The sequence below is a fragment of the Otolemur garnettii genome, unplaced genomic scaffold, assembly GCF_000181295.1.
Source record: "Otolemur garnettii isolate 467f Iridium unplaced genomic scaffold, OtoGar3 scaffold00302, whole genome shotgun sequence".
NCBI lineage: Eukaryota > Metazoa > Chordata > Mammalia > Primates > Galagidae > Otolemur > Otolemur garnettii.
In genome coordinates, this window is record NW_003852697.1 from 378,884 (window position 1) to 396,606 (window position 17,723).

General features: G+C 49.1%; 1 protein-coding gene across 1 annotated transcript; it reads left to right on the forward strand.

Annotated features, from left to right (window-relative positions):
* The first annotated feature begins 6,465 nt into the window (after positions 1 to 6,465).
* Positions 6,466 to 10,792, forward strand: TEX45 (testis expressed 45). The gene is made up of 8 exons (XM_003803407.1): positions 6,466 to 7,033; positions 8,078 to 8,181; positions 8,264 to 8,364; positions 8,631 to 8,743; positions 8,817 to 8,926; positions 9,269 to 9,470; positions 10,006 to 10,091; positions 10,568 to 10,792. The coding sequence occupies exons 1-8, from the start codon at positions 6,466 to 6,468 to the stop codon at positions 10,790 to 10,792; spliced, it is 1,509 nt and encodes a 502-aa protein (XP_003803455.1).
* Positions 10,793 to 17,723: the final 6,931 nt, after the last annotated feature.

The window sequence follows — 17,723 nt, forward strand, 5'->3', positions numbered from 1 at the left end:
CCACCTTGGGTGTACATTGCTGGCGCCTTAGCCAGTTGAGCCACAGGCACAGAGCCTTGATGTCAGCTCTTATTATTCTTGTCTCTCAATCACCATGTTCCAACCACATTGCCTTTCTCCTGTTCTCTGAAGTTACAGCACATTTCTGCCTAAGGATGTTCCCTCTGCCTGGAACGTTCCTGCTGATTCCTACAACAGCTCCTTCCCTGATGTCCTTTGGTATTTACCCAAATGTTGTCTTCTCAGGGAACCTCCCTGATCACACCTCCTTGGGCACTTCCTACCCATATTGCCTGCTGCTTTGTTTTCCCACTTAGCTTGTAATGCTACCAAAATGTAACTGCATATTTTGCTTATGTATGGAGTTGTTGGTCTCTTCCTCAACAGAATATAAACTCTACTAGGGCAGCAATTTTAATCTGTTTTGTTCACAGCTATATCCCCACAGCCGGGCACAAAGTAAGTGTCATCATTTATGGGGCTCAGCACCTGATCCAAGCTTACTTCTGGTGCCTCCTATGGTCCTGGGAGACCTTGTCCACCCCCACGATTTTTGTAGCTGCCTCTTAGCTGGCTCCTCCCCGTCTCCAATCCTGATCTGTCTCCTGCTCCCCAATGTGCTACAAGCTGCTCATGCCCAGCAAGTGCCAGCAGCATTCTCAAACATCTTGCTCTTAAGTCTTCATCTCATGGGCAGCCCTGCCATACACCCAGTCACCTGGCTGTAGACCAAGATGCCCTGCTTACCCCCTTTCCCTCCACACATACCCACATCCCACCACTCACCAAAATATCCCTTGAATCTGTTCACTTCTTCCAACCCACAGCTATATCCTAGGGCAGCCTCATTCTGTCACCCACACCCTGAGCCCCTGCCTTCCCTGGCTACCTCTTTCTCCACAACATCCTACAAGACCTTTTTTTTTTTTTTTATAGACAGGGTCTCACTCTGTTACCAAAGTAGAGTGAGAACCTGCCAAATAGTGGCGGGTTCAAACCCGGCCCCTGACCAACTGCAACAAAAAATAGCTGGGCGTTGTGGCAAAGCTGGAGTTCAGTAGCACAATCGTAGCTCACTGCAGCCTCCTGGGTTCAACTGATCCTCCTGCCTCAGTCTCTGAGTCAGTCACATGCCATCACACCTGGTTAATTTTTTTCTCTTTTGAGACAGAGTCTCACTATGTTGTCCTCGATAGAGTACTGTGGCGTCACAACTCACAGTAACCTCAAGCTCTTGAGCTTAAGCGATTCTCTTGCCTCAGTGTCCCAAGTAGCTGGGACTACAGGCACCTGCCACAAAGCCCAGCTAATTTTTTTTTTTTTTGGTTGCAGTTGTTTAGCTGGCCCAGGCTGGGTTCGAACCCACCACCTTTGCTGTATGTGGATGGTGCCATAACCACTATGCTACAGGCACTGAGCTGCACCCAGCTAATTTTTATTTTGTGCAGAGACAGGATCTCACTATTGCCCAGGCTGTTCTCTAACTCCTGGACTCAAATGACCTTCCTTCCCTCAGCCTCCTAAGTAGTTGGGACTACTTAGCCCACCATGACCAGCTCATTTTTAAATCCTTTTTGTAGAAATGGGGGTCTCACTATGTTCCAAGAGACTCCTTAGCTTCCACATCCATCAAACACCTATCACTAGTCCAGGGAGCTATGACAATTGTGCCACTGCATGCACCCTCCTCTCCCCAAATTGGGGTAACTGCAGCAGAAAAATCAACCTGGGAGTGGTGGTACAAGCATGTGGTTCCAGATACTCAGGAGGCTGAGACAAGATGATCACTCGAGCTCAGGAATTCAGGGCTGCAGTGAGCTGTGATCATGCAACCATACTCCAGCCACTCTAGCCTGGGTGACAGAGCAAGACCACATCTCTAAAAAATAAACATATTTTGGGCAGCACCTGTGGCTCAGTGGGTAGGGCACTGGCCCCATATACCAAGGGTGGTGGGTTCAAACCCAGCCCTGGCCAAACTGCAACAAAAAAATAGCTGGGCATTGTGGTGGGCACCTGTAGTCCTAGCTACTCAGGAGGCTGAGCCAAGAGAATCACCTAAGCCCAGGAGTTGGAGGTTGCTGTGAGCAGTGTGATGCCATGGCACTCTACCAAGGGTGATAAAGTGAGACTGTCTCTACAAAAAAAATAGAATAAAATAAAATAAACATATTTTTAAAACTCCAAGGCAAGGTCCAGGCATGTAGAGGGAAGGAGGTCTCTGGCTGCAGAGCCTACTGCTGCATGAGTGAGCGACCATTTCTCCCAAGCCTGTGCCATCACCAACACCCCTGAAATAGCACTATGCATTTCTCTGAGCACTTAAGGGTGTCAGGCCCTATTCCAGGCATCCAAGATACAGCAGTGAGTTCTGCAGGTGAGTTCTGCACATTCATCTAGTCAGAGATGAATGTGACCTTTGAATTAAGGGAGCTGGCCTTGGTGTTGCTAGGGGCTAGCCTGGCAGTCACAGCTGGCACCTGTGTCCTTCTGCTGTACATAAACAATTTCTCAGAAAGCCAACATTAGACAAGGCCACTCTGTGACCATGATGGAATAAGACAAAACAAGTCCACTCAGCAATCACGTCTGAACAGAGGCAGACATGAACGTCGTCCGCACCATAAGAGCAGCCAGACCCCCTCTTTTCCTGACTAACTCGAGCAGCAGCTATTCCTTACCAATCACAGCTTTAGTCTCGCTCCGTTCATCTGACTCCATGATGGTGACTAAGATGCTTAGTAAGATGCTTACCTGTCTCCCTTGCTTCCTATTAGCATCTAGATCCATCTTCTGGGTCCTCCTTTCTCCATAAGCAAGAAGACGAGGCTGAAATGTATATTTGCCTCTGTCTGGCAGAGCAAAAACCCTTGCCTGGGCTGGCAGCAGGGCAGCAGGAGATCTGGTCTCACCTTCGTGAACTAAACAATAATTTGCTTAAAGTTAATGAGAAAGAACACACCTAAATCAGTGATCTGAGACATCACAAACTGAGTCACCTTCACCACCCTTATTTATTATTATTATTATTTTAGCAAGGCTCATCACTTTAGAAAACCACCTTTATTATATCTTTAAGTATTTCATGTTTTAGAAAATGCTTTTCCTTTTTAAAAAATTTGTTGGCTCGGCGCCTGTGGCTCAAGTGGCTAAGGCGCCAGCCACTTACACCCAAGGTGGTAGGTTCGAATCCAGCCCGGGCCCGCCAAACACAATGATGGCTGCAACCAAAAAATAGCTGGACGTTGTGGCGGGCACCTGTGGTCCCAGCTACTCTGGGAGGCTGAGGCAGGAGACTCGCTTGAGACCAGGAGTTGGAGGTTGTGAGCTGTGATGCCACAGCACTCTACCCAGGGGGACAGCTTGAGGCTCCTGTCTCAAAAAAAAAATTTGTTATTGCAACATAATATTATACATATAACATAAAACTGACCATCTTAACCATTTTTAAGGGCACAGTTCACTAGCATTAAGTACATTCACATAGTTGCGCACCATCCATCTCCCCAACTTTGTCATCTTCCCAAACTGAAACTCTGTCTCCCTTAAATAACAACTCTCTATTCTCACCTTGGCTGGGTTTTTGTTTATTTGCTGGTTTTTTGAAGACAGGATCTCATTCTGTTACCTAGGCTGAAGTACAGTGGTGAGATCATAGCTTACTGCAACCTAAAACTCCTGATCACTGGTGATCCTCCTGCGAAGCTAGGACTATAGGCTCATACCACCAAACACAGCTAATTTTTCTAACTTGTAGAGACAGCGTCTTGCTACACTGCCCAGGCTGGTCTCAAACTCCTGGCCTCAAGTGATCCTCTCACCATAAGCCACCATGCTTGGCCCTTCCCTGGGTTTTTTAAAAGTGCATATACTTAAAGGATACAGTGTGATGTTGTACTATATGTACACATTGCAGAATGATTAAATCAAGCTAAGTAAAGTATCCATCACCCCACATACTTATTTTTTTGATGAGAACATTTAAAATCAATTCTCAGCAATTTTTCAAGTGAACAATATACTACCATCATTGTCTTGTTTTTATTTGCCTGATCATCTCAAAAAACAAAGTAAAATTTCCAGCCAGTAAATGCATCTAACAGAGAGTGAAGCCCTATTTCTTTAAACCCTCCCCCATGACATCTAACAGGACCCCAAATTCTATAATGTGTTATAACCCTCTCCTGGGCATGCACTCTTTTGCTATGAGTAATGAGCTTGAATTTGTTCAACTACAAGCACATTCCTGGTGGTCTTTAGCTGGGGACCAGGAGAGGACTGACCCCTTTGAAGGGTACTATGGGGGGGTCTGTCAGCCCTGAAATGTCATTAGGGGTACAGTGACTCAGGAAGGTAGGCCCATTTTGTGTGGAGTGTGTTAGGAGGCAGAAGAACAGGAAAACTTTGGAACGCAGTAACAACAGACACAAGTATCTTGTTGCATCGAATCCTTACCACTGCTTTCTGAGGCGGATACCATTGTCAGTCTCATTTTCTACACAACAAAACTGAGACTCCAAGAAGTCAAGTCACCTGCTTGGGTCCCTTGAGCTCTCAGGAGGCAGGATTCACACTCACATCTTCCTGATTTATTTTCTTTCTTTTCTCTCTTCTCTCCTTCTCTCCCCTCTCCTCTCTCTCTCTCTTTCTTTTTTGACAAGGTCTTAACTATATCACCCAGACCTCAGTCTTCCAGGTAGCTGAGCCTATAAGCACATGCTACCACACCTGGCTTTTGCCTCCTAATTTTTCTCCTAGCTACCCCCCAAGGTGCTCATGAACCATTATGACAAAAGCTCTTGGGGTCATAATGGGCACATCTGGACCATACTTGGATGCAGCCTTGGCAATAACATGAGGTGTCCTCTGGAAGACTAGGGACAGATGGAGTCTGAGGGTCCAGCCTGTGGCCAAGTACGTTTCCTAAGACTCACTAGACCCACACCTTCTTTTGAGGTAGGTACTCTGTCCTTGTCCCTGGTGTGCAAAGGATAAAACTGAGGCTTATGGGAGCTCAATTACTTATTCTAAGGTTACCTAGACAGTCATCTCAGTTGTTGGATTTCCCTTAAACTATTTTGGAAACTTCTTGACTCTCAACTATTTCAGGTGGCAAAATGATCCAAAAAGCAACACAACTATACACTAAAAAACTGTGGTTTTGTTATAAAACACACACACACCTTGGTATGTGTTTTCTAAAGAGGCAGACATGAGCACACGGTTGTGGGTTGAAATGATCTGGGAAGGCTCCCTGTAGAGGTGAACCTGAGAGCCAGGAGTGCTAGTGGGCACCCAGGGTTTTCACAGGGGTGAAGAGTGGAGACACCTGTGCTCTGTGCAAAGGTGAGAAAGTCCCAGTTGACTGAACAGGGGAGAGTAGGCAGAGGGTTGGAGCCTGAAGTTAAAGGTCAAAGAAGGGAAGGGAGAGGTGTGTAATCCTCAGGCAGTTTGAAGACAGGAAGAGCTTGAGGAGAAGAAGCAGGTCCCAGGACAAATGCAGGGGGCAGGAAGACCAATGACAAAGTCTGTGGCAGAAATGGCTCAGCTCCCGGAGCAGCTGGGACTACAAGTGCTCCCCAAAATGCCTGGCTATTTTTAGAGACAGGGTCTGGCTCTAGCTCAGGCTGGTCTCAAACTCCTGAACTCAGGCAATCCACCTGCCTCAGCCTCCCAGAGTTCTACAATTACAGGTGTAAGCCACTACAGCTGGCTTCCCATTACCTTTCCAATCTCATTGCCTACCAACCTCAGGGTCTTTGCACTTGCTATTCCCTCTGCCTGGAATGTACTCAAATTACTCAAATGCCTCCCTCCTCACCTTTTCCTGGCTTTTGGACAGAGTTTCACTATGTTGCCCTCGGTAGAGTGCTGTGGTGTCACAGCTTACAGCAAACGCAAACTCTTGGGACTATAGGCGCCCACCACAACGCCCAGCTCTGTTTTTGATGTAGTTGTCATTGTTGTTTAGCAGGCCCAAGCTGAGTTTGAACCTGCCAGCCCCTGTGTATGTGGCTGGCGCCCTAGCCACTGAGTTACAGGTGCCCAGCTCTTTTCCTGGTCTTTGATAATTGCAAAACCCTCCCCCAAACCCTAACCTTCTGCCTTGTGTGACTTTATCCCCCATATCGCTTGTAATTTACTCTTCAATGTATGCTGTTACACTTATTCGTCAATGTCTGTCACTGCCTGTCCCATTATCAATACACAAGAGCAGGCCTCTAGGTCTGTTTTGCTAGTAATGTAACTCTCCCATCCCTAGGGCCTAGAATAGTGCCTGGCACGCAGTGGGCACCAAATGAATGCTTACTTACATCTCTACTTTCCCTGAGGGCGACCACAGGGACCCCATCTCCCTGCCCAGTGCCTGGCGCACAGAAAAGAGTAAAAGGCAGTATCGTCCCTCGCGGGCAGTTGCTCAGTCGCGTATCTCCGCTCCCCTCGCAGGTGACGCCGCGTCCAACGATGGCCACAGGCGCCCTTCTGCCGTGCCCGCTGTCCCGGCTGGACTTCCTCAAGGCCTCACACTTCGCGCTGGGGCCCGACCCGCGGCTACATCGGGGCACCATGCGCTCCACGTTGCACCGGGACTTCCCCGCCTATCCGGGGTTCACCTGGCCACACCCGAGTCCGCCGCCGCCGCGCGCGCCGCTCTTCCATGTGGACGCGCGCTGGGCCGGCGAGGAGCACGTGTCGGAGGCGCGCCGCGCGTTCCCGCCGCCGCCGGAGCAGGCGTGGGAGCAGGAGAGGGAGCTGGTGCGGGAGCGTACACGCGCTATGCAGGCCAGCAGCGTGCTCATGCACGCGGACGCCCGCGCCGGCTCCAGACTGTCCAACGCCCGTGCAGCCTACGGCTGGCCTGAGTTGCCCGCGCGTGCCCGAGAGACAATCCGCGGCGCGCGCCTCATCTTCGACCGCGACTCGGTGCCTTCCGGCGACCGAGACCAGCTACGCATCCCAGCCACCACGCACCAGGCGCTCTTTCCGCCCCACGACGCGTGCCCGCAAGCCCGCGCACCCTGCAGCCACCTCGGTGAGCGCGCGCCAGGGGCCTCCCGGGCCTTTTGCTCAACCTCAGTGGTTCTCAAAGAGGAGCCGGGATTCTGCAACATCCTCTCCTCACCCCGCGAGGGAGGATGACAGTATCTGGAAACATTTTTGGATATCACGAATGGTGGCGAGGGTGCTGATAGCATGCAGTGGTAGTAGCCAGGGATGCTACAAAGCTCGCTACCAGGCATGGGGCAACCCCAAATGCCAGTAGTAGTGAGGCTCTGAACCATGGGACCTTCCTCAGTTCTCACCGTGGGTAGAGTGGGCATATCTCCTGAATCTGTCCAGGGTCTGCTGTGAGGTGGGAAAAAGTTACGAATTTTGATTTGAGATCAGGCAAACCTGCTAAGTTCTCTGCCTACACACATTCCACCCTCCTCCCCAGCCCTACCACCTTGGTAGCTGTGTGACTCAGTAATTGGAACTCTCCAAACCTCAGTTACCTCATCTACAAAATGAGTGCAGTTGCAGGGCCTGACTTCATAGGCGCTGGTGAAGCCCAGTGTGCAAGGTATGCATGGCGTATAGTAAGCACTCAACAAAGAGTAGCCATTGTCTAAGCGAATTTCCAATTCCGTCTTCCCAGGGGCCCTTCTTGTGGACACCACTAGTCAGAGGCCCTCCAAAGTGGGCTCAGGGATTCTCCTACCTGGATTTGACTCTTAGTTCTGTTTCCTACTTTCTGTGATTTCTGGCAAGTCACTTAATCGCTCTGAGTCTCGGACTGTAAAATGGGGGTATAATGCCGTATCCAAAACCAGGTGCAAAGCACTTAACCTAGGTGCCTGGCTCAACACCACTTGGTACCTACCTAGGTATAATACCAATACTGTTGGTATTATTTTAAAAGTTTGGGGATGTTTGCCAGATGTCCCTCAGTCCAGACTGGTCATGACAGCCCAGCTCCTATTTCTAGGAAAGAAACGAAATTCCAGTGGGTCTGCAGGAATCTATCCCATTCTCTCTCTGTCTCTCTCTCTCACCTCTGTCTCTTTTTCTCCCCCCACTCCCCACTTATCCTCAGGGGGCCCCAACATCCTAACATGGGACTACAGGGGACAGGATGGGACTTCCTACCAGAGACAATTCCAGGCCCTGCCGGGCCCACCTGCATTGATGTGCAAGAGGGTAAATCAAGGCTGAGCCAGGGCTGCTGAGGAGGGCAGCAATAGGGCTGGATTTTGGCCTTCCCATTCCTGTCTGCCCACAGGCCTCCTCTAGTGTGGAACTTGGAGACTGCAAGATTGGCTATAGACCCATGTGTTCAGAGCAGAAACAGGCCTACAGACCCCAGGGCCTGTCCCCAGACAGGTACAAAGGGACGACTGCCTTCTCACTCAGATGGGACAATTGGCTTTCAGCCACATGTGGGATGGGCCATATAGAGTTCCAGGGCCAATACTCTGCCTTTGAGGTCTCCAACACTGTTAGGCAAGGTGCACTATTGTGCTAGATCTCCCACTATTAGCACCCCCAACACGGGCATTGGGCAACCTGCTTCCCTTTCCTGGGAGTCATAAGGGCCCAGATGGAGCCCACCTTTCCTTATTCTTGGTGGAATAATACCTTGCCTATAGGTATGAAAAGGCCCAGGCTGCAGCCCACATCCACTACGTGAATATTTCTCCTGGAGATGGCCTCTTTCATGACAGGACCACCAAGAGCGAGCACTTCTACCCCCAGGAGCCAGGTGAGAGCTGCTGCCTGCCCCACCGCGGGCTTCCATGGGCAGGACAGCTCAGCACCTACTCTGCCACTGGCAGAACCTTTTGTTCTTCACCACGATCAGACTCCAGAGTCGCACATCCTGAAAGGAAATTGGTGCCCTGGCCCGGGCAGTCTGGACACCTTCATGCGGTACTTCTATGGCCAGGTCAGCAGGAAGAGTGGGAAGGCAGCAGGGCTCGCCAGGGAAAATGGCTTCTCAGACAGCGCAAATAGCAAGTGCAAAGGTCCAGGGTGGGAATGAGCTTGCCTTTGAGTATGGAGGAAGCTACAGGATCTGTTTGAGTGATCTAGGTTAAGTCAGTTAATCCCTCCGAGCCTCTGGCTGTTTGTAAAATTTGGTAACAGTACCAACTCCCAACGCTATTGCGTGGGGCCGAGAAAGGGTGAGGGAGCTGTCCAAGGTCTCACAGCACCCACTGCCTCCCTCTCACTAAGCCCCGGGATACCCGGAACAAGGGAACTTCCCAGATGTCATGTGGTCCTACAGCCGCCGCCCCCGACCCAGCCACCCAGCCGCCACGCGGCCCACAAGAAATTGCAGAGTCACGTGACCCTAGGAGACCCGAAGCTGCTCGGACGCTTCTTCCAGACCACCATGGGCTCAGACTACTGCCCCTCGGAGATGGTAGAGATGCCGAAAGCGTCCAGCCTCCACTTGCTGCAGAGCAAACTGCTCCTGGGCACCAGCGGTCAGTGCGGGGGCCCCGCCCGCACTTGCCACATGTCTGGCCACACCCCTGGTAGGCGATGCCCACCCCGGCCCCGCCTCCTGACGGGTTAAATCCCACTGTAAATTGACCAGGACTCCAACTAAGCTCCTAAGATACCCTCGCCCTTTTGCGGCCATGCCCCGCCCCCTGTATGACCCCGCCCCTCTGGCTGGGCTTTAGCCCCGCCCCTTTCGCAGTACCTAACCAACTTCCCCTCAGTTTCTGGCTTTGCCCTTCGCCAGCCCTCCTGCCCACCTGGTGCCGCCCTCTTACTCTCCGGCCTGGCCCCGCCCCTGGTCTCCTCAGCCCCATCCCTTCGTTACTCTCTTTCCCACCACCGCAAACCCGCAACCTGCTCCTAATTCCTTCTTGGTTACTGGTCAACAACACCAGGGGTGGCCCAGGCTTGGACCCCGAACCATTTCCCCACCCTTAATCTGGAGCATCCCCGCCCCCCCACCCTACCTCATCTCCCTCATCCCCTTAACTTAGCTGCCCCCACTCAAATCTCCAGAATTCGATTTTTTAACCACGAACCAGAAGATGATGAAGCCACATGGAAAAGCTCGAGCCCCGAGGACTGAAGAGATGCTACAGCGGGTGAGGGAGGGAGAAGGGATCTACCCCTCATCAGGTGACTCCCAAGTCGGCTCAGAGTTATCTCAGGGGGATGTGCTGTCACCCCAAACTCAAGAGTTAATGACCGCTCAGGCTCAGGGTCATTTTAATGTCACTCCAGCATGATCCCTAGCTCACTCCCCCGGTCATGTCAGAGTCAGCTCAGGTACATCTCTGCATCACCGGCCATGTTTATGCCCAAGTGAAAGTTAAGTAGAGTTGCCTAGGATCGCCCCAACCCTGGGGTCCTTCAGGGTCATCTATGGTTTCTCTCTGTCTTCTCATTCAGCTCCTGGGTCAGCTCAGATGGGACCACTTTGCCCATCTCCCAATGTCCAATCACCAGAAAAGCCTGGCTGAGCCCCCACTGACCCTTTGATGTCCCCAGGGTGGACCAGTCTGGGTGGGTCAGTCAACCCCCAGGCAGCCCTTCAAGGCTGCCCACCCTGACTCCACAGTGCAAATACAGCCACATGGAGCCCCCCCTGGGCAGACTGTGTTTCTTCTCAACCCAATACAAGGATGAGTTTCTTCACAAGTACCAGGGCCCAGCAGTGCTGAAACTGAGCAAACTCCAGGAGAGCTCTGTGCCCCTGGGCACGCTTCGCCAATGGGGTTGTGGGGAGAAGACAGACCCGCAAGCCCCCCAGCTTTCTGTGTACCCCTGCCCCAGCCAGCAATAAACATCATCTTGGCAAGAGCTCACTCCTCCCCATCAGCCAGCCATTAAAGATGGGTGGGGACCAAAAGAAGGGGCCATACAGGGGAAGATGACTTCATTGTGAAAAACCCATATGCCCAAATGGACAGTTCTGCAGCCTCTGGGTTGCTCTGGATGACATAAGGAGTATGGAGTCATAGTGGTGAACAGAGGCATTGGGGTGGGAGGTTGAGAACGCAGGTTCCCTCTCAGTGCTGGGATATAAAACAAATCCTTACTCCTTTGTGTCTTGAGTAGTAATTTGGGTCAAGTCACTTAACCTCTGAATCTCCATCTGTGAAATGGAGATAAATGACAACTCTCTCATTAGATTGTTATATATGAAAAATATACACACTTGTCAGTGAAAGCTGGCGGGGGGGGCTTCCTTCTGAGGATGAAGATGAGAAGAGGGAGGAAGGCCAAGGTTTGGAGAAAAGATCTGGATGGCAGAGAGGCTGGCCATCTGGACCAGAGCATGGCCTTGAGAAACTGCTGAGAATGGCCCAGCAGCTTCCTCCATGCTGGACAGAGACTGGCCCCCACGTCAGAGCAGGGTCCAGGTGCAAATGGATAAAAGTCATCAAGACATAATGATGTCCAACGGGATAAGTGCCCCACCAGTGACATGATGAGAAAGGACAAAAGGAGGTCTGTGGGGTGAGGCCCTGATGCCGGTGAGTGACTGGGCTAAGCAAAGACCAGTACATTGGACCAGAGCCTAACCTTTGAGGTTTGGGGTCTAGTGAGGAAGGTCTGTCTGGGATAAGATGGGCTTTGGTGGCCATGCCTGGAGGTAGGCTGTTGAACATCCAAGTTTTTGTTTTGCTTTGCTTTTGGTTTTTTTGTTTGTTTGCTTGTTTGTTTTTTTGAGAGAGAGCCTCAGGTTGTCCCCCTGGGTAGAGTGCTGCGGCATCACAGCTCACAGCAACCTCCAAATCCTGGGCTCAAGTCTCCTGCCTCAGCCTCCCAAGTAGCTGGGACCACAGGCGCCTGCCACAACGCCCGGCTATTTTTTCGTTGCAGCCATCATTGTTGTTTGGCGGGCCCGGGCTGGATTCGAACCCACCACCTTAGGTGTATGTGGCTGGCACCTTAGCCATTTGAGCTGCAGGCACTGAGCCATTTTTTTGTTTCTTCTTTGAGACAGAGATTTATTCTGTCACCCCAGGTTAGAGTGCAGTGGCCTCAGCCTAGCTCACAGAAACTTCAAATTCCTCTCAGAGTGCAAGGATTACAGGTGTAAGCCACTATGCCCAGCCAAGCATCCAATTTCCAGTAGTGAACATGGCTTTCCTGAACCTTAAGTCAGATATGTAAAGACCAAAGCCCACACCCCACCCCATTGTGCCTGTGGTTGCCAACTTCACCCTGGCCAGGGTCCCTCCCTCATCAGCATTAGTTCTTCTGGGGTAAATTGTCATTTCAACAGGAATAGCAGGGGTCCAGCTTTGCATCCTGTAGGGACAAGATGGCCCTTTTGGCTTATGACATCCACACTGACCACGAGAGAATCTGCTAGCTGCTTAACACTTCCTTTGTTTGAATCCTCTGAGGATGTTCTGTGTCATACACTTCTGTGTTAGGCATAGGGTTTGTCCTTGATATCTTGGATCAAATGATTATTTGTTGGAGACCATTCTGTGCATTGTAGGATGTTCAGCACTATCCTTGTCCTCTACCTACTAGATGCCAGAAGCATACCTCCCACTCACTTGTGATCATGAAAATGACTCTCTGGGGTGGGGGCCCTTGTTAAAAACCACTGTGATAGGCTTGGCACCAGTAGCTCAGTGGTTAGGGCGCTGGCCACATACGCCGGGGCTGGCAGTTCAAACTTGGCCCAGGCCTGCTAAACAATGACAACTGCGACAAAAAAATAGCCAGGCATTGTGGTGGGCGCCTGTAGTCCCAGCTACTTGGGAGGCTGAGGCAAGAGAATCGCTTAAGCCCATGAGTTTTTGAGGTTGCCGTGAGCTGTGATGCCACAGCACTCTACCCAGAGTAACATAATAAGACTCTGTCTCAAAAAAAAAAAAAAAAACTGCTATAAATTCACCCCTTTCTGTTGAAGCTGGTCTGCTTGTTGATCAGACTACTAGAACATAAAGCCTTTCCCATTTTGCCTTGCCTTCCAGGGTGTTCAGAGATCTTACTTTGGTGTTAAGTTCCAGCTCCAGTTGCTGAATTAATTGAGCTTCTGCCTCATCCCAGAAATGGTTTAAAACATCCCAGAGACCAGATGCAAAATGATGTATAGGCATTACAAAAAGCTGTATTTCAGCAAAACTTGAAGCATTTTATAACGATAGTACTGACCAACCCTGGGATGACTTTCCAGGGAAGAACAGAAACTTTACTGGAAATGTTTAATGATTGAGAGACACATCAGGATAATCCTGGTTGTACTCCAGGAATTTATGTCTAGCCATCCTATACCCTACTCACCCCCCACCCAAAGGCCATGGACCAATCATAGGATTGACCATGAGAAAAAGCAAGATCTGTGTTTTTTGTTTTTTGGGTTTTTTTGAGACAGAGCCTCAAGCTGTCCCCCTGGGTAGAGTGCTAATGTATCACAGCTCACAGCAACCTCCAACTCCTGGGCTCAAGCAAGTCTCCTGCCTCAGCCTCCCAAGTAGCTGGGACCACAGGCACCCGCCACAATGCCCGGCTATTTTTTTTGGTTGTAGCCTTCATTGTTGTTTGGTGGGCCAGGGCTGGATTAGAACCTGCCACCTTAGGAGTATGTGGCAGGCGCCTTAGCTACTTGAGCCACAGGCGCCAAGCCAAGATTCGTGTTTTTAAAGGAAAATGACTGTGTCAATGATAAGCATAACCCAGAAGCAGAATTCAGATCTGTGTTTCTGTTCTTGGGGAAGAACATGCTCTCACCTTCACTTTTCTCATTGATAAAATGGGGATTACACTAGTTTCTCCTTCAGAGAAGATTATAAGAAGTAAAGTGTGCATATACCATGCTTAGAACAGGACCTGGTGCTTGGCAGCAATTCAGTGAATAGTGGCTAAATTTGTTCATGTCTTTAGTGATTTTATTTATTTATTTATTTGAGACAGAGTCTCACTATGTCGCCCTGGGTAGAGTGCTGTGGCATCACAGCTCACAGCAACCTCAAACCTCCCAAGTAGCTGGGACTACAGGCGCCTGCCATAACACCCAGTTATTTTTTATTGAGGTTGTTATTGTTGTTTAGCTGGCCCAGGCAGGGTTCAAACCTGCCATCCTCAGTATATGTTGCTGGCGCCATAACCACTATGCTACAGGCACTGAGCCATCTTAAGTGATTTTAAAATTAATTTTTTTTATTTTGAGACAGAGTCTCACTCTGTCACTCTCAGAAGAGTGCTATGGCATCACAGCTCACAGCACCCTCAAACTCTTGGGCTTAAGCAATTCTCTTGCCTCAGCCCCCCAAGTAGCTAGACCTACAGGCGACTGTCACAATGCCCGGCTATTTTTTTTGCTGCAGTTGTCATTGATGTTTAGCTCGCCCAGACTGGGTTTGAGCCCACCAACCTCGCTGTATGCGGCTGGTGCCATAACCACTGTGCTATGGGCACTGAACCAAAATTAATTTTTTAAAATTATTTTTAAGGTCAGGCATGGTGGCTTACACCTGTAATCCTAGCACTCTGGGAGACCAAGGAAAGAGGATCCCTTGAGCTTAGAAGCCTGAGACCAGCCTGAGCAAAAGCAAGACTAAAAATAGAGAAATTACTGACTTGCAACCTTGGACTTTAGATGATCCTCTGGGTCTCCATCCACAATGCCTTTGCCCAAAAGCAAAAGAATCCAGGAGCCCAAGAAAACACACTCACCTGGGTATGCACCCCTTTTCCTCTTCTGGACCATGTCCCTTAGAGCCAGGGGCCTGGAATTTCCTGCCCAAATGACAAATCTTAGGGACAGGCTTTCATAGTAGCCTTCTGGCCCACGTAAAACTTTGTTTCTTGCTCACTGATACTAGTTCCTTCCTAATGTCCAACAAGTACATATTTCCTTTTTTTCATTTTGAGATCAGTTGTGTATGTGTTAATATAAAAACACATATGGTATCACATGTGTGATTATATATATTATATCACATAATATAAAAACACATATATGGTATCTAATAATTCTATGTGTCTTGATTAGGCTTGGTAGGAGGAGAGTAGATTTTATATGAGCAACATTGACTGCTCTAATCTTAATTTTTACATGTAAATTAAATGTAAAATGAAATCAATTCTATCACATTAATTTTTTAAGAAAAGAAAAATTACTTGGGTGTCATGGCAGATGCCTATAGTCCCAGCCACTTGGAAGGCTAAGGCATAAGGACCACTTGAACCCAAGAGTTTGAGGTTGCTGTGAGGTAGGTTGATGTCGTGGCACTCTAACCTGGATGGCAGAGTACACTCTGTCTCAAAAAAAAATAAAATTATTTTTAGATATGGGATCTCACTATGTTGCCCAGGATAGTCTTGAACTCCTAGCCTCAAGCGATCTTCTTGCTTCAGCCTCTTGAGTAGCTGAGATTACAAGTGTGAGGCAACATGCCCAGCTTTGAGTTCATTTTACTGCAAGTGACAGAGCTCTATTGAGCTCAAGCAAAAAAGAGATTTCATGAATTTAGAAACAAGAAAGTCTAGGATTGGGTTGAACATCAGGCATGCTAATTTTGCATCAGGACTCTATCTCTCTCCCTTGCCATCTCTCGGTCCCTCCAAGTGATGGTAAAGGATATATTGGCAACCAATCATGATTACAGCCCCCAAAGAAGGTGGGGTGGGGGTCTTCTCAACACAAGCCTTATAATGGAATTTAAGGAGCATGCTGATTGGCTCGTTTGAGTCACATGACTAAATATGAGCAATCACTGTACCCAGAGTCATAGAATACTGTAATTGGTTGGCCCTGTGGATCACTTGAGGTCAGGAGTTCAAGACGAATCTGAGCAAGAGTGAGACCTTATCTCTACAAAACATAGAAAAAGTTAGCCGGGCATGGTAGTGTGTGCCTATAGTCCTAGCTACTTGAGAGGCTAAAGCAGAAGGATTGCTTGAGCTTAGAAGTTTGAGGTTGTGGTGAGCTATGATGACGCCACTGCACTCTAGCCAGGGTGACAGAGTGAGACTGAAAAGCAAAACAAAACAAAACAAAAAAAAGAAGCTTGAGTCTTTCTTCTAAGACCTTGCTGAAAGCTGCATGAAAGCTCCCCTATATTCAAGCATCCTTGTCCTCAAGAAACATTCGGTCAGAATTCCAAAATAAGGCCCGGCGCCTATAGCTCAACCGGCTAAGGCGCCAGCCACGTACACCTAAGGTGGTGGGTTCGAATCCCCAGCCCGCCTGCCAAACAACAATGACGGCTGCAACCAAAAAATAGCCGGGCGTTGTGGTGGGCGCCTGTGGTCCCAGCTACTTGGGAGGCGGAGGCAGGAGACTCGCTTGAGCCCAGGAGTTGGAGGTTGCTGTGAGCTGTAATGCCACGGCACTCTACCCAGGGGGACAGCTTGAGGCTTTGTCTCAAAAAAAAAAAAAAAAAAAAAAGAATTCCAAAATAAAATAGGCAACAACTTAATCAAGTATTTTTCTTCCATGTAGCAAAGATATCTAGCTTCCTGGGCAAGGCTTGTCTACAGGGCTGCCCATATACATCTAGGTAGGTTGTGCACTGCACAAACATAGGGAGCCCTATTCACTGTATAGTCCATCTGTGTGGTAGCCCTGGCTCTCCACCCTCCCCCCACTTTGCTTAGCTAATTTCACATTTTAAATTATTTCCCTAAATACCCTTCCCCTTCCAGGTACCAATTTCTAAATTAATCAAGATTGTCATAGATACAAGGGACAGAACCCACCATAACTAGCTCAAACACTCAGGAAATTTGTTGGCTCATCATACTGGAAAGAATGAGAACCCCAGCTTCAGGTACAGCTACATCCAGGAGCTCAACCAATATAGCCAGAGCTATAGCTCTGACTCTCACATCTACATCCTACTGTATGGGCCTCAGTGAGCAGTGGGAAAGGTGGCCACAGTTAGAATGTAGGCCCCTACAACTCATGATTCCAGATGAAGAACAAGAATGAGACAATTCAATGTCATGTTCTCATTCCAGACCTAATTATTGCAGCTAGGGGATGGGGCTCTCTGACTTACATCTAGATCACAAGGTTCTGGGAAGCTGTGTTTGACACAGATCCATCGTGAGTGGTGGAGAGTACCCCATAAAGGAAAACCAACGTGCTGAGAGAGGTACTAAGTGGAGAGAAATAACAGATATCATCACAAATATTATTTTGTAGTGGGATCATCTAGGAGAAGGAAGGATGAGAAACCAGCAACATAATCCAATTGAAGTTTCATATCTCTCAGATCTGCTATAGGCTCCATAGGGCATAAGTCCAGCACAGATCAAGAGGGTTAAGGAAGGAGGGGGAACGCTCCCAGAGGCCTGATTTGCTCAGGGCTGTCTGTATTTAAGCATAGTTGTGTTAAAACCCACTAACACCACCAGAAACTTACCAGTGGTTAAAAAAAAAAAAAAAAGGTTTATTAAGCTTACTTCATTAAGGAACACTGCATACCAGGGAGCCCTAGCTTGTGTCTGTAAAGGGGGAGCTGGTGGCAGGGGGGCTTCTTACAGGATGTGGGCTTATGCTGGGTGGTTTTAAGGAGAGTTGAAACATTTATAAGATGGTGGTGTCAGGAACCAGGGATCAAATTGGTGACTGGGTATTTCCATGATTTTTATCTTAGTGGTGGAAGGATGCAAATAGGCTTGGAATTGTCATTGGTAAGAAAGCAGCAGTGGCTTGGCGCCTGTGGCTCAAGCGGCTAAGACACCAGCCATATACACCTAAGGTGGCGGGTTCAAATCTAGCCCGGGCCCACTAAAACAAC